This window comes from Melospiza georgiana, chromosome 21 (genome assembly GCF_028018845.1).
Source record: "Melospiza georgiana isolate bMelGeo1 chromosome 21, bMelGeo1.pri, whole genome shotgun sequence".
NCBI classification, from domain to species: Eukaryota; Metazoa; Chordata; class Aves; order Passeriformes; family Passerellidae; genus Melospiza; species Melospiza georgiana.
In genome coordinates, this window is record NC_080450.1 from 6,416,074 (window position 1) to 6,441,412 (window position 25,339).

Genomic DNA, 25,339 nt, shown 5'->3' on the forward strand with positions numbered 1-25,339 from the left:
GCCTGTTTTTCCCCCTCCATGATCTCCTTTCAGCACATGTCCATTCCTGTCCACTGTGGCTGCTCACCAGAAGACTAGGACAGGTTTCATGTTGACAGAGAACAAGGGAAGTAATAAACTATAAAACAGAAGAAAAATAATCTTCAGGGTTTCACTTTTTCTAGCACTACATTAATCCCTCAGATCTGACCACTTTCCTGGGGAGCTCTCCTCCTCCTTTGGACATGGATCTCCTCTCCTTGGGTCCATGGAGGGTAGTGGCTCTTCTTCACTGCCTTTGTACCTTCCAGCTTGGAAAAGCAAACTCCCTCAAGATCTCAGCGCACACAGCTGAGAGCTGGGAGGGGGCACCTCGGAGCACCCAGCTGGGGTGAATGTTCAGCTGCTCTCTGCCCTGAGCAGCACACAGGGGTCTGGGGGTCTCTGTCTTCCAGAGCCATGAGCAGAGACGCTGGCATGGAGATTTTTGGTGAGGCCGCGCCGTACCTGCGCAAATCCGAGAAGGAGAGAATAGAAGCCCAGAACCAGCCTTTTGATGCCAAAACCCACTGCTTTGTGGCTGACCCCGAGGTGGAGTACACCAGGGGGAGGATCAAGGATGCACAGGATGGGAAGATAACTGTTGAGACAGAGGATGGCAGGGTAAGTGCATTCCTTGTAACCCTTCTCCCAGCCCTGCTGAGGGAGCCAGGGCATCTGCTGGGGACAAACTGGGAAAGCACCAGGCAAGAAATCTGCCCTGCCCTGCCCTGCCCTGCCCTCTGACTGGGACCAGCACAGCCTCTGCAGGAAAGTACAGCTCCAGATTCTGGGATAAAAGTATTCGTTGGATAATTATTCTTGGTTTGGGCTCTGAAAATCAGACAATGCTCTAAACCAGGTTGGATCATAGCCTAGCCAGTCTTAACTTAGTTTTTAACACTTTCTCAGCTAACACTGTCATATCCACTCATAAATTCCTTCCTTTACTGGTAGCTGATCAGACAGATAACTTTGCAAGTCGCCTTTGCATGTGAAATTGTCAGTGTCACTGGCTGCAGTTTCCCAGAGGACCATCCAAGGTGTTAATCTTCCAAAAGGCTGAAATGTCAGCAGCTTGTGCCCTGACACCTTTTGTAAGAATAACTGCAACAGCTCAAAGAACAACCATGACCAACATCTTGGCAGAAGGTGCTACAAGGCTTTTAGAAAGCAGTGGCTGAGTTAAGCTGCTGCCAGCTGTGAACATCTGCCACCCCCACAACAAATCCACAGGCTCTGGCAGTGGGACTGGGTGGTCCCCCACAGTGTGAGCACAGCAGACAGTGCTGTTTGGTAGAGACAAAGCTGTTCTTTCATTGGGAATGGCCACAGGCAGGAGAGCAACAAGTCTGTCCCAAGGATGGATTTGCTGTTAATGAGTTTTGTGCTGTTTGTGTCCCCGCTCTCTGGCAATTTCATGGGAGCCTGGCTGGCCAGCAGATATGCCCCAGGTTCTTACAGCCAGGAGCAGCAAAGACCTAAAGTTTATAAGCAGTGATAATGTGTTGAAAGATCTGTTCCAGCACAAATCATGTCTGTGTGGTCCCAGCAATGCCAGGAAATTGACACCCTGTCAATGTTCCTGTGTTGTAGATTTCCTGGCTGGCTGCAGTGTTTGCCTGAAATAGCCATATTTTGCTTAGCACAGTTAAACAGAAAGAAAAGTATGAATTAGAGCAGCCTTAGAGATGTTATTACTTCTCTGTGGTTGTGGAAGGACTGTCAAGAGCTGCTGAACCAAGGTTGGGCTCTTTCTTTCTGGGTTGTAGACAGTTGCTGTCAAACCTGATGATGTGTATGCCATGAACCCACCCAAGTTTGACAGAGTTGAGGACGTGGCCATGCTGACCCACCTGCACGAACCCGCTGTGCTGTACAACCTCAAGGACCGCTACAGCTCCTGGATGATCTATGTGAGTTCCTTCTTCTGGCAAAGGAGGAAACACAGCTGCAGGAGCTGGACTTCAGTGCCACCCCTGGTTTTTTCCCTGCAGACCTACTCGGGTCTCTTCTGCGTCACTGTCAACCCCTACAAGTGGCTGCCGGTGTACAACCCCGAGGTGGTGTTGGCCTACCGAGGCAAGAAGCGCCAGGAGGCCCCTCCACACATCTTCTCCATCTCTGACAACGCCTATCAGTTCATGCTGACTGGTGAGTGGCTCTGCTTTGACCAGACTTGGAGTAAAAAAGTGTGTCAGACCTGCTGTTTCTGCCAAATGCCATTCCATACTGCCACGGCTCAGTCACCTTTGCCAACTCTTGCAAAGTACTTGGTGTGTAACATTGTAGATTATCTGCTTGGTTTTTATCATCAGCCCTAAATGATGCAAACCCAGCTCCAGACAGTTTTCCCCATCCCCTGGAATATTTTGTTTATTTTTGAAGCACTGTGCTGTAGCGCTGCACATTATCTGTATTTCTGGTCTAAGTACTAAGCTAAGAAGCCCAAAAGAGAGCCCTGCAAAGGGCAGTTGCACTTGGACAGGACACACTACCTGGGAAGTCCCTGGGCTGCACACCTGCATGGGGCTTCAAGGAACAGCAGGTAGATCCAGAACACAGCTGATAGAAATATTATCACCAAAACACATGGTTTTGATATGAATAAAGTCCTGTCCCATATTTAATAGTATTAAAGGTAAAGAATAAAAAAGACAGAAGCGAAAACAAGCACAGGATGAGCAAAGGAGGTGGAAGGAAGACAAAAAGTGGAGTATAGGGAGGGAAAGAGAGGTGGAGAGTAGACCCTGCACCTTTTCAGTTTCACCTGCAGAGATTTTGTTTCATTCCCCAATGGACACCAGGTCACAGCTAACTGAGAACCAGCACCTTCCCTACAGCTTCTCTGACTGCAGGTATTTTTCCCTCCGACAGATCGTGAAAACCAATCTATCCTGATCACGTAAGTGCATCTGCCACTTGTCTCCAACAAGAGCTGTGTAGCCACATTTCTCCTCACAGAGAAAAGCAAGGCACAAATCTTCCCAAGAATATTTCTGAGATTCACATTCTCTGAACCTCAGAGAAAGGAAAATCAATTCTTATCATTTGCTGTGCCTGTGTTTGTGCCAAAGTAGAATGCAAAATGGAGATTGTTTACCCACAGTGATGGTGTTTTGTTTCCTTGGCCTGTCAGGGCCAGGTGTGTGTGTGTGTGTGTCAGGACTGTTGGGTGACAGTCACAAGTGCAGGTGTGTGCAGGGTTGAGTGCTTGGCAGATTCAGTTTGGATATAATATGATATGATATGATATGATATGATATGATATGATATAATATAATATAATATAATATAATATAATATAATATAATATAATATAATATAATATAATATAATATAATATAATATTTAATTAGACTTCTGATAAAGTAATTAATTAGCTTTCAGTGCGGTGCAGTTGTGTGCAGGGTTGAGTGCTTGGCAGATTCAGTTGAGATGTAATTAATTACTTTATTATACTATATTATTTAGATGTAGTTAATTACATTATACTATATTATTCTGTACTATATTACACCATAATGTAATATTGTGCAGTTGAGTTGAGTGCTTGGCAGATTCAGTTTAGACGTAATATAATATAATATAATATAATATAATATAATATAATATAATATAATATAATATAATATAATATAATATAATATAATATGGTATAGAATAATGTAGTATAATAAAGTAATTAATTAGCCTTATAAGATGGAGTCCTCCCTGCCATGGGGATCCCTGTCAATGCTACAGAGGGGGGCATGTTATCCTTCACTCTGAGCCTTCTCCCTGCAGCGGGGAGTCGGGTGCTGGCAAGACGGTGAACACCAAGCGCGTGATCCAGTACTACGCCACCATCGCCGCCAGCGGGGACACGGCCACCAAGAAGGAGCCCCCGATGAAGGTGTGAGGAGGAAGGGCTTGGTGGAGGGCAGTTCAGGATGTTATCCTCCTGTGGACGGCACTGGTGACACACACTTACCTCGAAATATCTTTTATTAGCTTCAGCCACTCTTTGAAAGGCAGTAGGTGCAGGGGCTGATGTGCAGTTAGGACCACAAGAAATACCAGAGCTGCCACTGCCAAGGTGTAGCTTTACCTGGACTCAAACAGGAAGAATCAGAGGCTCCAGTTTCTTAGCATGGATCAATCTGTCCTTGTGGCAGGGAACCTGAGAGTTCTGACTGTAGGAGAAATTCTGAATAAGAGGAAAATGAGTTATTTGTTGTTTACCCCCAGTGCTGGTTCTTGGTGCTGGAGTCGAGAAGGTGCAGCAGTAGCACCGCAGAGCTGAAATGAAGTGCACATGCCTGCACATGTAATCATTCCTTAGAGCCACTTTCTCTTACCACACAGCTCACAGTGTTTTTCAGTAATTATTCAATTATTCCTGCAGGGTTCGCTCAAGGATCAAATCCTCAGCGCCAACCCACTGCTGGAGGCCTTTGGGAATGCCAAAACCGTGAGAAATGACAACTCCTCACGCTTTGTGAGTCACCCTGTGTCTGCCCCTCTGTGTTTCTAATGCTCTTTGCCTGCTTGTTAGCTGTGACTGAAACCCCATTTCTCCCCCATGCGAGCTGGGAAAAATATTCTTACTAACCAATTTCTAGGTTTTTATGAAATGCTGATGGGTTAGCAGCTGTTTAATGCTCACATTGCTGCAGCAAAATGTTCCCTTTTCTCTATCTTTATATATCAAAGCCAATCAGACTGATTTGGTGATGCTGTCTAAGACTGAAGAGATTAAAACACTCTAAGATTGCTGCACTGACACCACTTTTGTCTGCTTGCCAGGGTAAATTCATTCGTATCCATTTTGGAACATCTGGAAAGCTGGCCTCCGGTGACATTGAGACCTGTGAGTAACTGAGGGGGGCTGACAGCCTTGCTAGAATATAAAGAGCCTGAAAAGTGTCTAAAACGTGCATATACATTACAGACTTGCTGGAAAAGTCAAGAGTCACTTTCCAGCTGAAAGCTGAGAGAAGCTACCACATCTTCTACCAGATCCTCTCCAACAAGAAGCCTGAACTGCTTGGTAAGGACAGCCACCACCTGGTGACACTGAGTAAAGTCAGCCTGGCAAACATTTCCCTCTGTGCCAGCTCGGTGACAGAGTCCAGTGGCACAATGCCCTGTGTCCCTGCAGAGCAGGGATCATGTAATTCCAATAATCATGTGCTGATTTATGTCCTCAGCATTGCAGCCTCGGCCCTGCCCAGGTTCCCCAAGCTGTACTTGTGTCTCTGCATAACACTAGGGCTTTACTCCACCTCCATTTATCCTCCCTGAGTAAGGTCTAACAGAAACTGTGTGCAGGTGAGGTGCAGGGGTGGCCAATGTACTCTGCCTTGCACCTTGCTATTCTCCATGGTGTGGAAATTCCAGCTGAGGTGGGCCAGATCCTGTGAATAATCTTCAATGGAAAGGTAAGCAATTCTGGGTGCAGGATGGGTAGGTACCCTGATGTACAAACCATTCACCTGAGCTTTGCACCACATGGGCAAATGTTATTTCCTGTTTCCAGTGCAACCTTTCTGACCTTTTCCCCCTTCCCACTGCCACAGCACTCCCTACCCATATTACCCACATCCCACATCTGTCCCTCTGCCCACACGCTCATCCTTGGTCCACTCTGCCCCTCCTTCCCAGCTCTCCACAGAGCATTTCCCAAGGTGGAGCTCCTGCTCCCATCCTCCCACTCTGTGTCATGTATGAGGATAAGCACGAATGAGCTTTATCTGAAAGCCTCTTTCTTGAAAGCTGTTTCTGTGCATGGCCTGTGTTCTGTGCCCACTGAATGCTCAGCTCTCAGTTCACAATATTAAACTGGAAGGATTGCTCAGCCAGGGAAGGCAGATGAAAGGCTTTACTCTATCTTTCTGGTCTCTTACCCCAAACCAGGAGTTTGGGATGAAAGAGGAAGGAGAGCTTGTGAAAACTTGCAGAGGCATTGTTCCATCTCCCTGCCAGGCTGTGGCTCTCACTCCTGTGTTTGCCTTTCAGAGATGCTCCTTGTCACAGCCAGCCCCTATGACTATCCCTTCATCAGCCAAGGGCAGATCTCTGTGGCCAGCATCGATGACCAGGAGGAGCTTCTTGCCACAGATGTGAGTACAGCTAGCAAGGAGAGGCTTTTACAGTCTCAGTTTACTCTCACCACTGTTAAACCCAGCTGATCTGTCTGGTGTGCAGGCAGCCATTGACACTTTGGGCTTCAGCCCTGAAGAGAGGATGGGGATTTACAAGCTGACAGGAGCCATCCTGCACTATGGGAACATGAAATTCAAGCAGAAACCACGTGAGGAGCAGGCAGAGCCTGATGGCACAGAAGGTAATTCCTCCCTGGCTGGGAGAGGAATATTTCCAGCTGTTTCCATGCCATTTCTCACTAACAATGGAGGGAGTCTTCCAGGAGACATGGCATTGTTCCTTGATAAACATAAAAAGGAGGTTTGATTTTCAACTTATTGCATCAAATAGAGGCACTTTGTGCATCCAGTTTATTCCTGATGACTCTGCTGTAGGAGCTAGAGCCTGGGGCACATCACAGTAATGTTCTTCAGTTTCTGGTTACACATACACACTTGTTCTGCCTGGGTGACATTGTGGAGAAGTGGCTTGATGGGGAAAAAGTCTGTGTTGTCCCATCAACAGTGCCCTCCTGGGTTTCACCACATCTGTTGGGGCTGCTGTAGCCACTCTGTCACGAGGCTGTTCAGAAAAGTAAAGGAGAATGTTAGGCAAGATTTGTGGATGGGGTAAAGCCAATCAGTTGCAAGTTTCAGAGTGACTCTGGCTGGTTCCAATGCCCTGTGTGTGTCTGATTTAAGAAGAAAGTATTTCAAGTTATTATTTTGCTTTCCAGAGGCTGACAAAGCAGCATATCTGATGGGCCTGAACTCAGCAGACTTGCTGAAAGCTCTGTGCTACCCCCGGGTGAAAGTGGGAAATGAATATGTGCTGAAGGGCCAGACAGTGGATCAGGTGAGCATCAAGGAACAGCAGGGACTATCCTCTCTCCCTAAGGTCACTGCCACCATCATATTTTCTGAAAAATCCCTTTGCTGGGATTTCTTCTCCTGGGAAGCTGAGAAGCCTCAGAAAAAAATGAAAACAATAATTATCTGATTTGCTTCTCCTGTGTTTTGCTCCTTTGGAATGTGGTTTGGACATTGTTTACCAACTGGTCATTGTTTGATTGGTTTCATGTGAATTGTTTCGACTTAATGACCAATCAGGGTCCAGCTGTGTCGGGGCTCTGGAGAGAGTAATGAGTTTTTCATTATCTTTTCATTATTATCTTTTCATTATCATCTTTTAGCCTTCTGTCTGTATCCTGTCTGTATTCTTTAGTATAGCATAGTATAACATAATAAATATCATATCATATCATATCATATATCAGCCTTCTAAGAACATGGAGTGAGATTCATCATTTCCTTCCCTCTGGGACCCCAAAAATGCCACAGATCACAGCTGAGAATGGTCGGGGTTATGAAGGCCTGTTAGTGCAGTGTGGGTGGGCATGGTGAGGGCTGTTTTGTTCTGGCAGTGCCTGACACAGGTGTGTGACATCTCCCTGCAGGTGCACCAGGCAGTGAATGCCCTTGCCAAGTCTGTCTATGAGAAACTCTTCCTGTGGATGGTTGTTCGCATCAACCAGCAGCTGGACACGAAGCTGCCCAGACAGCATTTCATTGGGGTCCTGGACATTGCTGGCTTTGAGATCTTTGAGGTTTGCAGTACTCTCAGACTTCTGCCTGTCTCTTTTCCGTTTTGTCTTCTCTGACCTTTCCTCCTCCTCCTCACCCCAGTGCAGCCATCAAGCACATCTGTCTGAAGCTGCTTCTGCCTTTGTAGATCCATCACCCCTTTGTAAGACAAGAGAGAGGGCAGAAGCATGGCCATGAACCTGGTCTCTCTCTCTCCCCAAAGAGTTTGTATTTATGGACATTAGGGCCACCCAAACATGGCCAATGCAGGCTGCAGCAATCATGTACTGCACTGCACAACTTTTCTGTAAGCCTGGAAACCCATGGTATATTCTTTACCCTGCTATCAAAACCCTGTTGGGTCAGTCTGTCTAACCTTGTTGTGACATCCCTGTGAAAAAAAAAATGATCAGAGGCAGTTTAACAATATTAACACACTTATTCAACTATTAGTTCAACAGCTTTGAGCAGCTGTGCATCAACTTCACCAATGAGAAACTGCAACAGTTCTTCAACCACCACATGTTCGTGCTGGAGCAGGAGGAGTACAAGAAGGAGGGCATTGAATGGGAGTTCATTGACTTTGGCATGGACCTGGCTGCCTGCATTGAGCTCATAGAAAAGGTGAGGTTCTTAAGCATCTTGTGCAATCTATAGAGGATTCTTGAGAGTGTATGCTTTGATTGCTTTCAATACAATCTCTCTGGGAAGCTTTCAGGTCTCTTCACCTCCTCTATTTCTTTAAATATTACCCATGTGTGCAATTAATTATCCACTGACTGGGAATGTATCCTGTCTTCTAAAAAGACACTGATTTTAACCTTCCTTCCTTCCTTCCTTCCTTCCTTCCTTCCTTCCTTCCTTCCTTCCTTCCTTCCTTCCTTCCTTCCGTCCGTCCGTCCGTCCGTCCGTCGTCCTGTCCTTGTGTATTGGTTCTCCTCAGCTTTTCTCTCACTTAAATTCAAATCCCAGAAAACCTCATGTCTGCTTTCTTTTTGTTCCATCTCAGTTAGAAGTCACTACTGTATTCTGAGAAGTTACTGCACAGTTTTTGCCTGACTTCTCTTGTTTTCCACACACTGTCTGGGTAGTTCAAAATCTTATGAGTTCTTTTAAGTATCTTGCTAGCTGTTCACAAAAAATCTTGCTTACCTGCTCTTCTCAGGCTAATTCTCTATAAAATACCTCCAGTACTTCATTTTAGCATGTCTTTCACTCTGTTTTACTATAGCTTGAATTGATCTTATTTGAAAACACCATTTTTATATTCAGCCCATGGGCATTTTCTCCATCCTGGAAGAGGAGTGCATGTTCCCCAAGGCAACTGACACCTCTTTCAAGAACAAGCTCTATGACCAGCACCTGGGCAAGTGCAGCAGCTTCCAGAAGCCCAAGCCAGGCAAAGGCAAGGCTGAGGCCCACTTCTCCCTGGTGCATTATGCTGGCACAGTGGACTACAACATCACTGGGTGGCTGGAGAAGAACAAGGACCCTCTGAATGAAACTGTTGTGGGGTTGTACCAGAAATCATCTATGAAAATTTTATGCCATCTTTATGCCAGTTTTGCTTCCATAGATGAAGGTAAGCTTGGAGGATTATGTTTCCAGTTTGGGATTTCCTACTGCACCTCTCACCTGATGTGGATCAGTGTTGAGTCAGTGCTTGTGTGCTGTGTGTTAAATGCACAATTAAAATACTGTCAAAGGGATCTGCAGCAGTTCCTCAGCTGCACTGTCATCTCATTTTCCAGCTGAAGGTGGTGGGAAGAAGAAAGGAGCCAAGAAGAAGGGCTCTTCCTTCCAAACTGTCTCTGTACTCTTTCGGGTAAGTGTGTTTTCTGGCAGGGACTGTCACACCTGGCTCCACAGCCCTGTTTTCATTTTATACCAGGAGGGAAGTTTTTCAGTAGAAGCCATTTACTTTGCTGGTGCCTACACAGAAGTGTAGAATATTCACCAGGAGAGTAAGGAGAAAGTTCTGAATTTTTGCTGTTCAGCAGAGTCAAATCACTCTGAGAACTGAGATAATATAGAGATTAGAAATTATCTCTGTTTTACAGGAAAACCTGAATAAGCTGATGTCTAACTTACGAACAACTCATCCTCACTTTGTGCGTTGCATCATTCCCAATGAAACAAAGACCCCAGGTAATTCCTAAGACATAGAATAGAAACGGGCAGAAGGAGCAGTGCTAGAGCAATCAGTGTGTCCCCATGCTGCTCTGTCACAGGCCTGATGGATCACAAGCTTGTTCTGCACCAGCTGCGATGCAATGGTGTTCTGGAGGGCATTAGGATCTGCAGGAAAGGATTTCCTAATAAGATACCATATGGGGATTTCAAACAAAGGTCAGTAATAACATTCTTGTGTTTGCATTGAGCCAAACTCATTTGAAAGAAGACTCTTGCTAAATCAGCCCATGATTCAGTTGTTAGGAAAAGACTATTTTAATATTTAATACACACGGAAAGTAAAAGACATATCTAATAGCATGGTCTGTGTGGGCAGTGCCCACCCAGATGCCTTCCTCAATACTGTATGCCAAAACCTATTTTTAATTCATTCCTGTTAATTTGAATGTTTGTATAATCTTTGCTTTAATTCTCAAATTAGGCACAAGCATGTTTCAGCAAAAACACAGAGGGTGGTCTATGCACATTCTGTATTTCACTGCCATCTAGTAGAGGCTTGAAGAGTGTGGTTTAAATAATTCTAACTAGAATGGTTTTACAAAGAAGAAACTGTGTTAAATCCAATACTACTTCTTGATGAAATGCTAAGTTTGGCAAATAGAGCTGCAGTAACAGAAGGGACACCAACAGGAAATCCAAGTTAGTTCCACATGACCCTTTCATTTTGTAGTGGGTTAATATTTTGACATGCTAACATTTCTACAGCATTAGCAGATTCATTTGTAGATAAAACCCCATAACCAAAAAATCTTATCATGGGAACTGCTGCAAATAAGACATTTATAAAGGGTTGATAAATCCAGGGCAACCCAGCTAGGGTCATTCGCTCGTTGTGTTAGAACAAAGGCAAATGTAGGGTCAGATCTCTAAGAACAAAGCAATCACTCCCTCTTTACCACTCTGTGCGGGGTGTGCTGGAGAGCAGGGCACTGAGCAGGGCTGAAATGGTGTTTTGGATACTACCTGAAGGCATTGGCTCAGCCATTGATGTGGGAGGGCAGATTTGTGTATCAATGCTGAAAATAGGTATGGAATAATCTCTCAGTGTAGGATTAGGAAGTCCATTGCTGGATCCAAAGTCTAATTCTGGGTTACACGGTTCAGGAGGAATGTGAGAAGTTGGATTTGGTCCAGAAAAGCAATTTCCCTACTATTAAAATCCATCAATTTTTTGAATTTTCAGCTAACCCAGTGAGCTGGAGCCCTAGAGTAGTGATAATGACTGTGACACAAATGAGCAGTCCTTTTGGTCCAGAGAACAGACTATCCATGCCTGCAGTCTCAGTGAGGGCTGTAACACATCCTTGGTACCTACTGAACTGACCTGCTGCTATTTGCTGCTTTCCTTACTGCTTTGCTATTGAGGCTGGAGGTGTGAGTCAGACTCAGCCTTCCTCTTTATCTTCAAACTGACAGCTGTTCTTGTGGCATCCTGTGCACTAGAATGGTACTGATGGGTAAGCTTTTTCCTTTATTTTATCAGATACCTCCTTCTGAATGCCAGTGCCATTCCAGAAGGAAAGTTTGTTGATAGCAGGAAGGCGTGTGAAAAGCTGCTGTCTTCCATTGAGATAGATCATACTCAGTACAAATTCGGACACACTAAGGTAAATGTTTAATTTTGACATAGGATAAGAAAACATTCATTGCGTTGAAATGCAAACCCAGCAAGGAGTGATGTCTGTTCTTTGGCTGCAGGTGTTCTTCAAGGCAGGTTTGCTGGGTGTCCTGGAAGAGATGAGAGATGAACGTTTAGGAGAGATGATCACACGGACCCAGGCTTTGTGCAGGGGATACCTCCGGAGACTTGACCTGAAAAAAATGTTTGACCACAGGTGTGTGTCCTCTGCCAGGTCTGGTTGCTCAAAGATGGGCTTTATTTACTGATGGATCACTCTGGTTTCAGGGAGTCCATCCTCTGCATCCAGTACAACATCCGTGCATTCATGAAAGTCAAGCAGTGGCCCTGGATGAAGCTGTACTTCAAGTTTAAACCCCTCTTAAAAAGTGTGGGAACTGAGAAAGAGCTGGCCATGATGAAGGAAGAGTTTGAGAGAACAAAAGAAGAACTGGCTAAATCAGAAGCCACCAGGAGCAAACTGGAAGAAAAAATGATGTCTCTGGTGCAAGAGAAAAAGGACCTACAGCTGCAAGTACAAACTGTAAGTAATTCAAATAATTTTTGGCTCTTCAGATTACATCAGTTTTGTTTGAGTGTTCAGTAAAGGGCTGAAAGGAAATTCTGTTATTTCATGTACCAGCCACTTAATAAACAGGTGATTTATGCAAGTGTCAGTGCAATTGTGTGATAATGAAACACATTTCTTTTCTCTATAAAAAGGAAAATGAAAATTTGGCTGATGCTGAGGAAAGATGCGACCAGCTGATCAAACTAAAATTCCAGCTGGAAGGAAGAATAAAGGAGGTAATGGAAAAGCTGGGAGATGATGAGGAGATGAATGCTGATCTGGCAGCCAGAAAGAGGAAACTGGAGGATGAATGCTCTGAGCTGAAGAAAGATATGGATGAGCTTGAGTTAACATTGGTCAAGGCTGAAAAGGAAAAGCATGCCACTGAAAACAAGGTGCTTTTTATTTCTGCAATGTTTAATAACAGTTGCTCTGTGGATGTATAGGGTGTAAAGATTCAGTGAACTTGAATGCTTACATGCTGCTGTGTAAGGAGATCTATGGGCCTGGTATTGAACCTGGGCACCTCTGTTGTGCAGGGAAACCAATCCATAAACATGCAAAAATGCACTAAAATTAAAGTTCAGCATTGCTTTGTGACTTCTGAAGGGTTGATATATAAAAGCAGAGAGATTGTAAAGTGTGACCATAAAATAGTTAAAGCCTCTTTGGGAGTCTAACAGGAAGTTCATTGTCTGTATTCATGGCCTATGTGAGGACCAAAAGTATTAGTGACCTTGAACTATTTTGCCTTACAATAGGTCAAAAATCTGACTGAAGTAGTGAGAGGTTTAGAGGAGACTGTTGCAAAGTTAGTGAAGGAGAAGAAGGCCCTGCAAGAAGCCCAGCAACAGGCACTGGATGACCTGCAAATAGAGGAGGAGAAAGTTAATACCCTCACCAAAGCCAGGACCAAGCTGGAGCAGCAAGTGAACCATGTAAGCATGCTCAACACAAGGAGAAGGAGCAGATTCTTTAGTTGTTCCATCAGTCATGTTTATATATGTTTATGTTGCAGGTTGAAGGATCTTTGGAACTCGAAAGAAAAGCATGTATGGACCTTGAACGAGCAAAGAGAAAGCTTGAGGGAGACTTGAAACTTGCACAGGAAACCATAGCAGATCTGGAGAATGATAAACAACATTTAGATGAAAAATTAAGGAAGTATGAGAAACAAATTAGTAGATAATTTATTATTTGGCTTTAACTGGACTTATTTTCTTTTAATAAAACATCTCTTTCACAGGAAAGACTTTGATTTTAACCAGATGCAAAATAAAATTGCGGAACAGCAAAATTCAGGTACTCATTTGCAGAAGAAGATCAGAGAATTGCAGGCAAGAGACTTTACTTCATCATTACTGTTTGCTTGCTTTAAACTGTAGTACCATGAATAATGCTTGTCCTCTATTTGGCATCGGGTCCCTCAGACACAGGGGAACTTCCAGCAGCTTCTCATAGAAGCCACCCCTGTTTCCCCACACTCAAAACCTGGTAGTGGGGGAATACAGAGATGAAAACTCAAAACAACAACAGAAAGCTGTGATCTAAAGCTAGAATGAGATGATCCATAGGTCCTTTCTGTCAGTAAGTCTTTACCTACAATGCCAAACAGTGAAATTCAAAGGATGTTTGTTTTGCTTACAGTCTCCAAAACAAGGTTCTCAGTGTTCTACTGCGAAAAATATGCAGAGACCTAAGCACTGAATGACCTGTTCCCTATTTAATTCCTGATGTGCTATTCCCTCGTTGTCCAGGCCCGTGCTGCAGAGCTGGAAGAGGAGACCATGAGTGAGAAAACAACGCGGACTAAGGCAGAGAAGCGTTGTGCTGAGCTCACTCGGGAGCTTGAGGGAACCCGAGGGAGCCTTGAAGAGGCTGGCGGAGCCACCACGGCTCAAACAGAGCTCAGCAAGAAGCGTGAGGCAGAGTTCCAGAAGATGCGCCGTGACCTGGAAGAGGCCACGCTGCAGCACGAAGCCACGGCTGCCGCCCTGCGCAAGAAGCACGCGGACAGCACAGCTGAGCTGGGCGAGCAGATCGACAACCTGCAACGCGTGAAGCAGAAGCTGGAGAAGGAGAAGAGTGAGCTGAAGATGGAGATTGATGACTTGGCCAGTAACATAGAGTCTGTGTCTAAAGCCAAGGTGCACAATTATTTTTATTAGGAATTTGATAGCAATGTGGTATTTTTTCTTTAATCTTATATGATGTAATTTTTATCAGGTTGTATTATAAATGCTTTCTCCAAATCTCATGTGTAGAAGTTTGGGTGCATGTACAGTCCCAAGATGTCAACTGCATCTTCTGGACATATTTTCCTGCTAAAAGAAGGCAGGATCAAGGTATTTACTCTTTTTTTTTTTTTTTTTTTTTTTAATGTACAATTGATATCTAGGCAAATCTGGAGAAGATGTGCCGCACTCTGGAAGACCAGCTGAGCGAGTATAAAACAAAGGAGGAGCAGAATCAGTGCATGATTAGCGATCTTAGTGCTCAAAGAGCTCGTCTGCAGACAGAATCTGGTACAGCCTTTCCATCTGTAATTTGGAAATGGAGAACCCCATAAATTGCTCTCTTGGCTCTTAAAATTTTGTCTCAATTGCAAACTTTTTCAGGTGAATATGGACGCCAGGTGGAAGAAAAAGATGCTTTAATTTCTCAGCTGTCTAGAGGGAAACAGGCTTTCACCCAGCAGATTGAAGAACTGAAGCGGCAGCTAGAGGAGGAGATCAAGGTGAAGATACTCACATTACATATGAAATAAATATTTGACATAATATTGGTTTTTGGAAAGTGTTCAAGGCTTCAAAAGGTGATTCAATTAAAAGATGAAATCCAGGCCCTTGCAGTGCAGGACTCCCAGGTTTTTATGAGGCAGTCAGTTAACCTTTATCTCTTTGGGATGTTTATCAGTGTATAAGTACCAGTGAGAGAAATTTCCCAGGAAACACCTACTCCTCATTGCCATATTTTTACCACCAGGCCAAGAACGCCCTGGCCCATGCCCTGCAGTCTGCTCGCCACGACTGTGACTTGCTCCGGGAACAATATGAGGAGGAGCAGGAGGCCAAGGGGGAGCTGCAGCGAGCCCTGTCCAAGGCCAACAGTGAAGTGGCCCAGTGGAGAACCAAATACGAGACGGATGCGATTCAGCGCACGGAGGAGCTCGAGGAGGCCAAGTATAGATGAAATGAGCTGCTCAGATGTATATTGGGCAGAATATAGACCCACTTTTAGTAACCCGACCTAAATTTCTTTTTTTTGAGTTTTCATATAATCTTAATTAAAATGAGACTCATAGTGAAATTATTTTTTTTTATCATATGCTTGTTTTATTTATGTGCCTAAAGGAAAAAGCTCTCTCAGCGTCTCCAGGAAGCAGGGCAGCAGGCAGACACGCTGAATTCCAAGTGTGCCTCCTTGGAGAAGATGAAGCTTAAGCTGCAGGGGGAAGTGGAGGATCTGACACTGGACATAGAGAGAGCAAACACATCAGCAGCTGCCCTTGACAGGAAACAGCAGAATTTTGATAAGGTCATAAATGAGCACAGTATCTTTCAAGTGTAGCCTCCCAGAAAGCCAAACTAACACTCTGTACATCAGTCAGTGCTGAAGCCAAGGTGAATCTAACTAGAGCCACTAGGGCATGGCAGTAGGAATTTGTCCTGGTTTAAGAGACTGCATTATTGATCTAGTACAAAATGTAGTTAGAGATCAAATAACATTTTCAGTACCAGCAGGAAATGAAGCATAATAGCCTCTCCTATGAGGAAAGGCTGAGAGAATTGGGATTGTTCAGCCTAGAGAAGCGAAGCTTCAGGGTGACCTAATTGTGGCCTTCCAGTGCCTGAGGGGAGCTGCAAGAAAGATGGAGAGAAATTGTTTGCAAGGGCCTGGAGTGACAGGACAAGGGGGAATGGCTTCACACTGACAGAGAGTAGGTTTAGATTGGATATTAGGATTAAATTCTTCCCTGTGAGGATGGGTAGACCCTGACACAGACTGCCTAGAGAAGCTGTGGCTACTCCATCCCTGGAAGTGTCCCAATGCCAGGTTGGAGAGGGCTTGGAGCAGCCTGGAATAGTGGAAGGTGTCCCTGCCATGGCAGGGGATTTGGAACTAGGTGATCTTTGATGTTCCTTCCAACCCAAAGCATTCTATGATTCTATGGCGTCTTCCAGGTCTTGGCAGAATGGAAGGGGAAGTATGAGGAGAGCCAGCTGGAGCGGGAAGCTGTCTCTAAAGAAGCAGGCTCACTGCACACAGAGCTTTTCAAAGTGAAAAATGCCTATGAGGAAACCTTGAATCAGCTCGAGACAATCAAGCGGGAGAACTCCACTCTCCAGCGTACGTGTTGGGCTCTGTGTCCCATCAGCTTTCATAGACCAACCACAGCAAGGTGTGCTCCACCAGCACACTCATGCCTGCAGGAGGGCACCCAGGGACAGCACTCTGTCCCTCCTGTGCTCTCCATCTTAATGCAGAATATCAGTGCCTTACCAAAAGCTGTCAAGCATGTTTGTAAAGTGATTAAGAAAATAAAGCAAATGTCCCGGCTCTCTCATCTGCTGCAGACATTGAGGTGCCATTCCCAGGCAAAGGTAGTGACTGTGGGAGACTGAGCAGCTCATGAGAGTGAGTTTTACAGACATACTGAACACAAAGACAGGACCTGTATTAGACCCTGATGGCCTATCCATAGATATAACACGTGCAGGGCCCTTCCAGGCTCTCTGTAAGGAGGGCTGTTAAAACACACAAATTCCCCACTTGGCCTGCATGAGTTGGTTGTGTCTGGTTTTATCTATACATATTTACAGACACGTGTATCATTGTTTACATATGTACATTTGTGTATACATATTTATGTGTGCAAAAGGGGTGCTGACTGCAGCAACAACGCACAGAGTTCAGCTCCTCTGGTTGATGCCATTCTTCTCTCACAGAGGAAGCAGTTGATCTCACAGAGCAAATTACTTCAAGTGGCAAAATGATCAGAGACCTTGAGAAAGCCAAAAAGCAAGCTGAAATAGAAAAAAATGGTCTGCAAACAGCTCTGGAGGAGGCAGAGGTGAGTTAGTTTAAATATTACTGTAGACAGTAAAGAGCATGCTGAGCAGCTTTCTGTTCCCTTTTCTGGCACTAGCTGTGTGCAAGATTGATTGCCACAAACTTTAGGAAGTTCTGTGAAATCACTGAGTACCATGTCAATAATCATGTTCTCTAAAATGTTACCTTCATCTTTGTTTTTTTCTTTTTTCTTTTAAAGGCAGCTCTTGAGCATGAAGAAGTTAAAATCCTTGGTGTCACCCAAGAACTGACTCAGATAAAGTCAGAAATCAGCAGAAAGATTGCTGACAAGGATGAGGAGATCAACCAGCTAAATAAAAACCAAGAAAGGACTGTGGAGACCATGCAGGGTGTTTTGGATACTGAGATCAGGAGCAGGAATGAAGCCCTGAGGCTGAAGAAGAAGATGGAGGGAGACCTGAATGAAATGGAGATCCAGCTGAGCCATGCCAACCGCCAGGCTGCAGAGGCACAGAAACACCTGCACAGCATCCAGGGAGCTCTCAAGGTCTTGCTTTACCTTATGGTTGATTTATTTTTTAAGCACAGTATTCGAGAAATTCATTAGGTCAAAAATGACTCTTCAAATACAGGACACCCAGCTGCACCTGGATGATGCTGTGAGAGCACAGGATGACCTCAAGGAGCAGGTGGCCATGGTGGAGCGCAGAGCAAACCTGCTGCAGGCTGAAGTTGAGGAGCTCCGGGCAGCCCTGGAGCAGACGGAGCGGTCGAGGAAATTGGCTGAGCAGGAGCTTCTGGATGCCACTGAACGTGCACAGCTCCTCCACACCCAGGTAGTTTGCTTTGCTAAGACTGATGTATTTTGGGGTCCAGAGATTGATGGAGGAAGAAGGATTGATGAATTGATCTCGATGTATAGACCCTCAAAGCCTTTCTCTTTCTCCTTTATAGAACACCAGCCTTTTTAATACGAAGAAGAAGCTTGAGACTGATATGTCACAACTCCAAACAGAGACAGAGGATATTACTAATGAAGCAAAAAGTGCTGAAGAAAGAGCTAAGAAGGCAATGACAGATGTGAGGATGTTGCTCTGGTTTTCACTTTGAATTTTTAAGTGGCATAGCTGCTAGGGGTTAATGTAAATACTCTTGTCACATGTTGGACAAGGAACCATCTGTGAGCTGGTTGAAAAGGCTTTGTGTCAGAGGAGGATTAGAGCAACAGGGAACATGTCCTGCTGACAGATGGGGCTGTTGCCATCATAAAGAACTAAACCTACATTTAGTCAGTTGAAAACAAAATAACTTTCTTCAGTGCTGCACGGAAATGTAATCCACAAAGAAATCCTGCAGTATTGAAACCAGTAAAGTGGCTAAGGTATCTGAATAGTTATCTTTGCAAAATCCTCTTTATCAAATTTTTAAATGAGAATTGTAAATTTCCATTCAAAATTACTGCTAAATCCTCTCATGCAAGACCTGTGAACCTCAGTCAGGCAATAGGACTGGTGTGTCATGGGACTCAATCTGCTAATGATTTTTGATGCAGAGGATTAAACCAAAATCTTAACACTTAGATGCATTATGTGGAATTAAAATATAAAACTTTAAAAATTGCTCATTAAAAGGAAAAAAAAAAAATAGAATCTCAGAATCATTAGTATTGGAAGGGACCTCTAGAGATTATCTACTCCAACCCCTCTGCCCAGGAAGGGTCACCTGCAGCAGGTGACACAGGAATGTGTCCAGGTGGGTTTGGAATGTCTCCAGAGAGGGAGACTCCATGCCCTCCCTGGTCAGCTGTTCCATGCTCTGCCACCCTCCATGGAAAGACGTTCTTCCTCATGTTGAGGTGTTCCTGTGTTTTAATGACTTCTATTCTGTTTGAATAAAAGACATTGCAATTAATTATGCCCACATATATCTTTATATAAAACTTCTAGTGGTCATATTTTTTAATTCAATTTTTCATATATTTTGCTGCCAAAGCAAATTGTTGAATTCTTCATTCATTACAATTATATAATTATAACATTAATTATGATGTTACTCAATATTTCACTGAAGTGCTTAATTATATTAAGTGTAGGAATCCAACCTTTGACAGCAAAATAAATCTTAAGTTTGTCTTAAATAACATAGATAATTTTAAACTATTTTGTGCCTTTGTGGCACTACCCTCCAGGAGGTTGGGGCAAGCACTAAAGCACAGCACCCAGCACACCCCAGATGTGTTGAGCACTGAAGTTTTCACCTGTGGTATGTCCTGTCCCAGACTCTGCTGTTGTTTTCCCCAGCTCTTAGTGAGGTCACAGTGGGACAGAACATTTTCCCTTCCTGTCTCTCCAGCTCTGTGTGCAGTAAGGCAGACTTTTCCCATCCTTTTCTTTACTATTTCCTGTCAGGTTTTTTTCATTATCATGTCATGGGAAAAAAAAAAAAAACAAAATAGGGAGTGAGGTGGCAGGAATGGTCAGCAGGACACAGGATTCAATCCTGTGCTGGTGCACAGTGTGTGCTGTTCTTTCACATTCTTCCAGTTTCTTGTGTCATCTCCCTTCCAAGGCAGCCAGGATGGCAGAAGAGCTGAAGAAGGAGCAGGACACCAGTGCCCACCTGGAGAGAATGAAGAAGAACCTGGACCAGACAGTGAAGGACCTGCAGCACCGTCTGGATGAGGCCGAGCAGCTGGCACTGAAGGGAGGGAAGAAGCAGATCCAGAAGCTGGAGGCTAGGGTGGGTACCAGCCCAGAAACATCTTTCTTCTCCAAGTCCTGTGTGAGGGCTTAAGCCAATTGTTGATTAATTCACCAGATCCGAGAATTAGAAGCTGAACTGGAGGAAGAACATAAAAAATCCTCAGAGGCTATGAAAAACATCTGCAAATACGAACGGCGTTTCAAAGAGCTCACTTTTCAGGTGGGTAAAAATAGAAAGTAGTTCTGATGTTTTGTCTCCCAAGGACATAAAATTGCACGTTCTCTTTCCACAGTGTCAAGAACAAAAGAAGAACATGGTTAGGTTACAAGATCTGGTAGATCAACTGCAGATGAAAATCAAATCCTACAGAAAACAAGCTGAGGAAGCTGTGAGTCACTAAATTGAAGCTAAGAGTTATTTCCCAGTTCATAGGACTGCCAGTTCAAAACTTGGCTCTGTGCCCCAGCATGTTGCCAAACGGTTTTAAATTTTTGTTTTGCAATTTCAGGGTGAACAAGCCAATACTGATCTCTGCAAACTGAGACATGCACTGCATAAGATAGGTGAGGCCCTGGAAAGGGCAGACATTGCTGAGAGCCAAGCAAATAAACTCAGAGCTAAGGCCAGAGAAGGCTCTGCTACAAAGGTAAGGCTTTCCTGCAGGTGTGCTGTTTGCTCAAGTGAGTCTAGCAGCAGATTTGTGCCTTGTACAGGCATCATTTGGAAAGGAAGGGCCTTTTAAATGCAAGTTGAGTGGGTTGTTATTGTTAAAATGGAATAAGCTTAGCAGTGCATGTGTCCTCGTTTTTTGCCAGTGAAACAATGTAATTAATATTTTCTTCATGCTTCAGCTGTGGATGACGGCCATCTTAGTGTTACCTGCATATATTTAATTCACACAGTGGTTTTAAGGGTTCCACACGTCTGCATTGGCTCAGACTCCCTTGCCCATCCTAGCTGGATGGTGCTCTGAGCTGGATGATTTTCGGAATCAAAAGACTCATCTTGGCATGTGTACACTAAACAAAGCCTCTCCTTTCTAGGTGGTGTTAGGAACTGAAAAATGAGCTTCCTCTGGGATAACTAGAACTTCCACAAGGTACCTCTCCAGCTGAGGAAGTAATTTTCTCTTTGTTTAAGAACACAAACATTTTCTGTCACTGCTGCTGTACCAGTGTGAATAAAATAGATATCTGCAACTTCAAATGCTCCAAATGTGAATGTTTAAATGAGAGTCTCATTTTGTTACTAATTATAGTCAAAAGTGTGGCTTTGAGTCTTACTACTTCTGTTTCTGTTCTGAGTCTTACTATTTCACTTTGACCAATTTCATCCTGAATTTAAAACCTAGAGGTTTGACAGGCTTTTTGCTTTTCCAAAGGAGGAATTCTGTTCCAGCTCCTGTAGCCTAGAAGCAGCACATTCTCAGCAGCTTATGACACAGTGCTGTGTTTCAGTCCAAAGCCCTGCTGAGCTCCTAGGCCATGTCACTGACCCCAGCCCACCATGTCAAATGATTGGTTACTCAGTGCAACATGAATTTCTGCTTCATGAACCTGCAGAAAAACAGTTGTATCTTGTTTAGGAGTAGCTGTGCAAAATCACCAGAAAATTACTAATTGCTAGGCAAGTCTAGTAACCCTTACCAGCCTGTCATTATTCATTTCAGAGTATCCAGGCATAACATGGCATTGTCATGCAATCCTCCCAGCCCTCTTGCCTGGTTTTGGGACAAAGTTTACTGTTTGCTCTTGCCTCAGAGTAGTGGTTTTGCTTTGCTAATTTGAGATTTCCTGGCCAATGCACCAATGAGTGTGGTGGATTAAGTGCTGGCAAATCACTGAAACATTCACAAAGCAAGGCAAATGAAACATAAATAAATGAGACATTAAAAATATGCAATGAAAGAAATCCACACCAGAAAGAGGATCTTAAAAGGATAGGAATAAGTTAGGGAGGGAATTTGTGATGGTAGGGAATAGGAAAATGGAAGAAGAGTGCTGAAGAACCGCTCAGAAATGGAGAGCTTCAGGTGGAAAGAAGCAAATACCCTGCTGGATGCAAAGGATTGGTGTTTCAATACTTGATTTCAAAAAGTTGGAGCCTTACATACTCTCTGGTACCTCTCTCACTCTCATGGGTGTGGTTGAGAATGAAGCAGAGGCCCCATGCCCTTAAGCAGGACCTCCCCTGAGCGCAGCTGGGCACTGCTGATGACACTGAGGGCTGGCCTTGCCCCACCAGCAAACTCACAGCTCACTCTGCCATCAACTCCTGCACTCCCGGGCCACACCAAACTGCCCCTCAGCCTCCACAAGAGCCATTGCTGGAGGAGGGGACAAGGCCCAAAGGAGCTTTGGAGGAGGCTCATGGCAGGAGGATGAGCCCATCCTCCTTTCACGCTCAATGCCAAAGCCCAAAATAGCCCTACTCTCCCAAGGCTCCTGTGCGGGGTCGTGCCTGTTTGTGGGGATGATCTGCTTCCACTAATAGCGCCTGAAGACATTCCTGGGCGGGTAGGCTGCCTTGTGTGTGGCACTGCAACGTGCTGCCCTGGAGGAGCTGGACACGTGTGCTGTGTCCCAAGGCAGCAGCTGCTATTCTTACCCCAGAGAGATTCAGTGCAGCACAGCTCCATTGCCAACTGAAAGGTTAAACACCAGAATGGGGCCCAGCACTGTGGCCATGGCCATTCCCTGCTGGGATGTGCTGTCCCACTGCCCAGGTACTTCCAGGGCTCCTTGGGGTGGATAGGGCATCCCCTCTCTGCAAATAAAAATGCAATGCCTGTGGACCCAGAACTCCATCTTCTGCTTTGCAGATCAGCAAGAGGCCCCAGTTCATGAATCCCTTCCCTGGTGAGGAAAGCAGAGGCTCCAGGAACAGCAGAATTGCAGAAAGTCTTGTCCCCTCTCGCAGCCAAGTGGAGCAGGAGCAGCCTGTGGAACATGTTCAGATCAAATAGAATGCAGGCCCCAATGCATGAGGTTGAGCAGCTGAACTTGATATATTGTCACTCTTGTTGCAGAAAAAAATTGCTGAGAGTTTGGAAGAGTAACCATAGAACTGAGGTGGGGTTGAAACAGTGCTGGAGAGATCAGAAAAGGTCTGGGAGGACGAAAACAACATGGATGTGTGCAAGGAAAAGAAATAAGACAGTAGAGGATGTGGGGGTGGAAGAAATGACAACTCACAACAGGTTCGTGGATGAAAGGTCAGCAGAAATCTGAGGGGAACTGCTGGGCAACACTACAATGATAATCTGCAAACAACTAACTCATAGCCCACCTCTGAAATTCTTTTTAAAGCCTAATTTTAGTTTTGAAGAAATAATTTTCTGTATTTATTCTGTTGTTTCATTACTGCTGGGGAGGTCTAAGTGCTGAGCAGAGCTGTCTGCACTGCACAGAGCCAATCCTAAGGCAGCATTTCCCAAACCTGGGAACACAAACTGTCCTGGGGGGGTCAGAGTGAAAATCCAGACCTTCCAGAGGCCTGAAGAATTCAGGGGCTACTCACAGGTGGAGCCTGGAAGCCCCCAGTATCCAGACCTCACCTGAGCTCCTGAGGCTGGGCAGGTAGCTCAGGTTGGGGTCCAGCAGCCTAAGGAGCTGCTTTTCTCTTTGGCAGAGTGGTCCAGGTTTTGAGCTGCTGCTGTGGCCCACGCCACAGGGACCTGGCTTGTCACTCTTTTTGAGCCCATCCTGTGGCATATGTTTTATGTAGGATCATCCAAGAAAAAGAACCTGGAGGTGTTCTGCTTTGTACAACTGATTTGTGCTTCAGGAGCAGCAAAATGTATTCTTACCTTGGCACATGAGATGAATGCAGAAATCAATTAAAGAAATGTTTAGCCTGACCCACAAGGGAATCTGTCTTCCAACATAAAATAATGAAATCCTTTATAAATTTCCTAAGGATTTTTCTGCAAGAACAAGTTATGAAATGTCACTAGAAAAGTCTGCTGTGTATCCTGTTGGCAACTTCACTACAGTGAGTGTCACTCAGAAAATTCTGTGGTAATCCACTGGTTGACTTAGTCTTGAAAAGCCTAATTTTTAAAGTGAGCAGATTTATAGAAATTCCATACCAGTTTATTTCCATTTACAGCACTGAAATCTGCCCAGAAGTAGGATTTGTGCATCTGTCCCAAATGAGTGCCAGCCAAGGAAGACACCACCTCATTGCTGACTTTTTTAGGCTACAGTTGCTGCTTGTGCTAATATTACGCACCTAATCCTAGTTCTCCTTCCCTCCCCCTTTTGCCACTTGCCTTCTTTTGACTTTGTCTTACCCGGAGGCGTCTTAGCCTGCCCACCCCACTCCCCTGCTCTGTAACAGGAGCTCCTCAGCTGCTGTGGTGGGTGACAGAAAGGACATCCTGAATGTCACCTCCTGGGCCAGCTCTTCCGCTGCTCTTTGCTGGGAACATGAGGAGTCTGATTAACAGCACAATTCTGATACTCAACAGAGAGTTCTCACCCCCAAAATGAAAGTTTGCTGTTTTATCTGGCTCCCCACTGCTCTGTGAGCTGGGCTGTGCCACTCCTGAGTCTCACCCACTGCCATTAAGAGTGATAGTAAAAGATTTTAAAATCACAGAAAATTCGGGGAGCTAGAAAGAAATTTAGGCTTAGTAAGACCTGGGAAAATGTTAAAAGTAGGCTTTTAAAAGGAAAATGTTCAGGAAAATGTTGGACCTTGCATTTGCTGGATCATGTGAAACTGCACCTGTGTAGTCAATATATGATAAATGATATAATTGTTAGATGTGATTAGATATAATTATTGTTTAAAGAATCATGAGAAAGTATGTTAGAGGTTTGGGATCATGAGAAATCCATGCTTGGATGAAATCAATGTATACAATAGAACAATGTAAGTTTATTAATTAATATGTAAGTTATGTAATGAGAGAATATAAAACATCTCCGGTCCAAAACAGATTTGGGTTTGTGTCCCCTGATACCCAGAGCTCTTAATAAAAGCACCTGCATATAATCATTCTGTGATTATGTGTTCCTGAACACTACCAAGAGGAACACAACTTGAGAATCATTCTCAAGCACAGCTGCTTGTCACCAAGTCTGTTCCCTGGGTGACATGGCTTTAAGAGAGCTGATACACTTCAAACATGTATATAAACAATGAACAGGTGTAAGTAGGTTGTATTTTATGGAATATCTACCATGGTTTATCAGTGTCTGGGCACCAGTCATCCAGCAAGCTGATTTGGTTGAAATAGGGCTGAGTAATCACCAGCAGTGACCCACCACATGCAGGACTGCCTTCCTTCCACCTTAGCTGCAATGTGTGCTCAGAGGAGCGGCACATCCATGTGGAAGAGGTTTTACAGTGTCCTCTGTGAGCCAGAGAGAAGTTTGAGAAGAGGATTAATGTTTACCCCTGAAAGAATTTCCTACCAAGGTCATTGACATAGATAAACAAGAGAAACCTGAACTGCCTATTCCAATTAGCACTTTGTCTTTTCCT

At 44.5% G+C, this 25,339-nt stretch overlaps 1 protein-coding gene across 1 annotated transcript; it reads left to right on the top strand.

Annotated features, from left to right (window-relative positions):
• The first annotated feature begins 438 nt into the window (after nt 1–438).
• LOC131092213 (myosin-3-like) lies at nt 439–21,052 on the top strand. The gene is made up of 40 exons (XM_058038827.1): nt 439–642; nt 1,791–1,934; nt 2,016–2,172; nt 2,896–2,923; nt 3,805–3,913; nt 4,275–4,277; nt 4,406–4,498; nt 4,807–4,870; nt 4,952–5,050; nt 6,019–6,122; nt 6,208–6,346; nt 6,881–6,999; nt 7,601–7,750; nt 8,181–8,351; nt 9,000–9,309; nt 9,479–9,552; nt 9,788–9,875; nt 9,959–10,076; nt 11,404–11,527; nt 11,619–11,755; nt 11,827–12,082; nt 12,262–12,504; nt 12,871–13,047; nt 13,128–13,273; nt 13,356–13,446; nt 13,867–14,256; nt 14,508–14,634; nt 14,728–14,846; nt 15,095–15,291; nt 15,463–15,646; nt 16,294–16,459; nt 17,059–17,183; nt 17,382–17,690; nt 17,776–17,979; nt 18,098–18,223; nt 19,712–19,882; nt 19,961–20,065; nt 20,139–20,234; nt 20,355–20,492; nt 20,890–21,052. The coding sequence occupies exons 1-40, from the start codon at nt 439–441 to the stop codon at nt 20,911–20,913; spliced, it is 5,829 nt and encodes a 1,942-aa protein (XP_057894810.1). The 3' UTR covers nt 20,914–21,052.
• The last annotated feature ends 4,287 nt before the right edge of the window (nt 21,053–25,339 follow it).

What these genes read in the sequence shown, in the direction of transcription:
- LOC131092213 (XM_058038827.1), top strand. Translation starts at nt 439, where the DNA reads ATGAGCAGAGACGCTGGCATGGAGATTTTTGGTGAGGCCGCGCCGTAC. An exon ending in ATGACAACTCCTCACGCTTT is followed by an intron (nt 4,499 to 4,806) that starts GTGAGTCACCCT and finishes TCTGCTTGCCAG; the next exon opens with GGTAAATTCATTCGTATCCA. An exon ending in GAAAACAAGCTGAGGAAGCT is followed by an intron (nt 20,235 to 20,354) that starts GTGAGTCACTAA and finishes TTGCAATTTCAG; the next exon opens with GGTGAACAAGCCAATACTGA.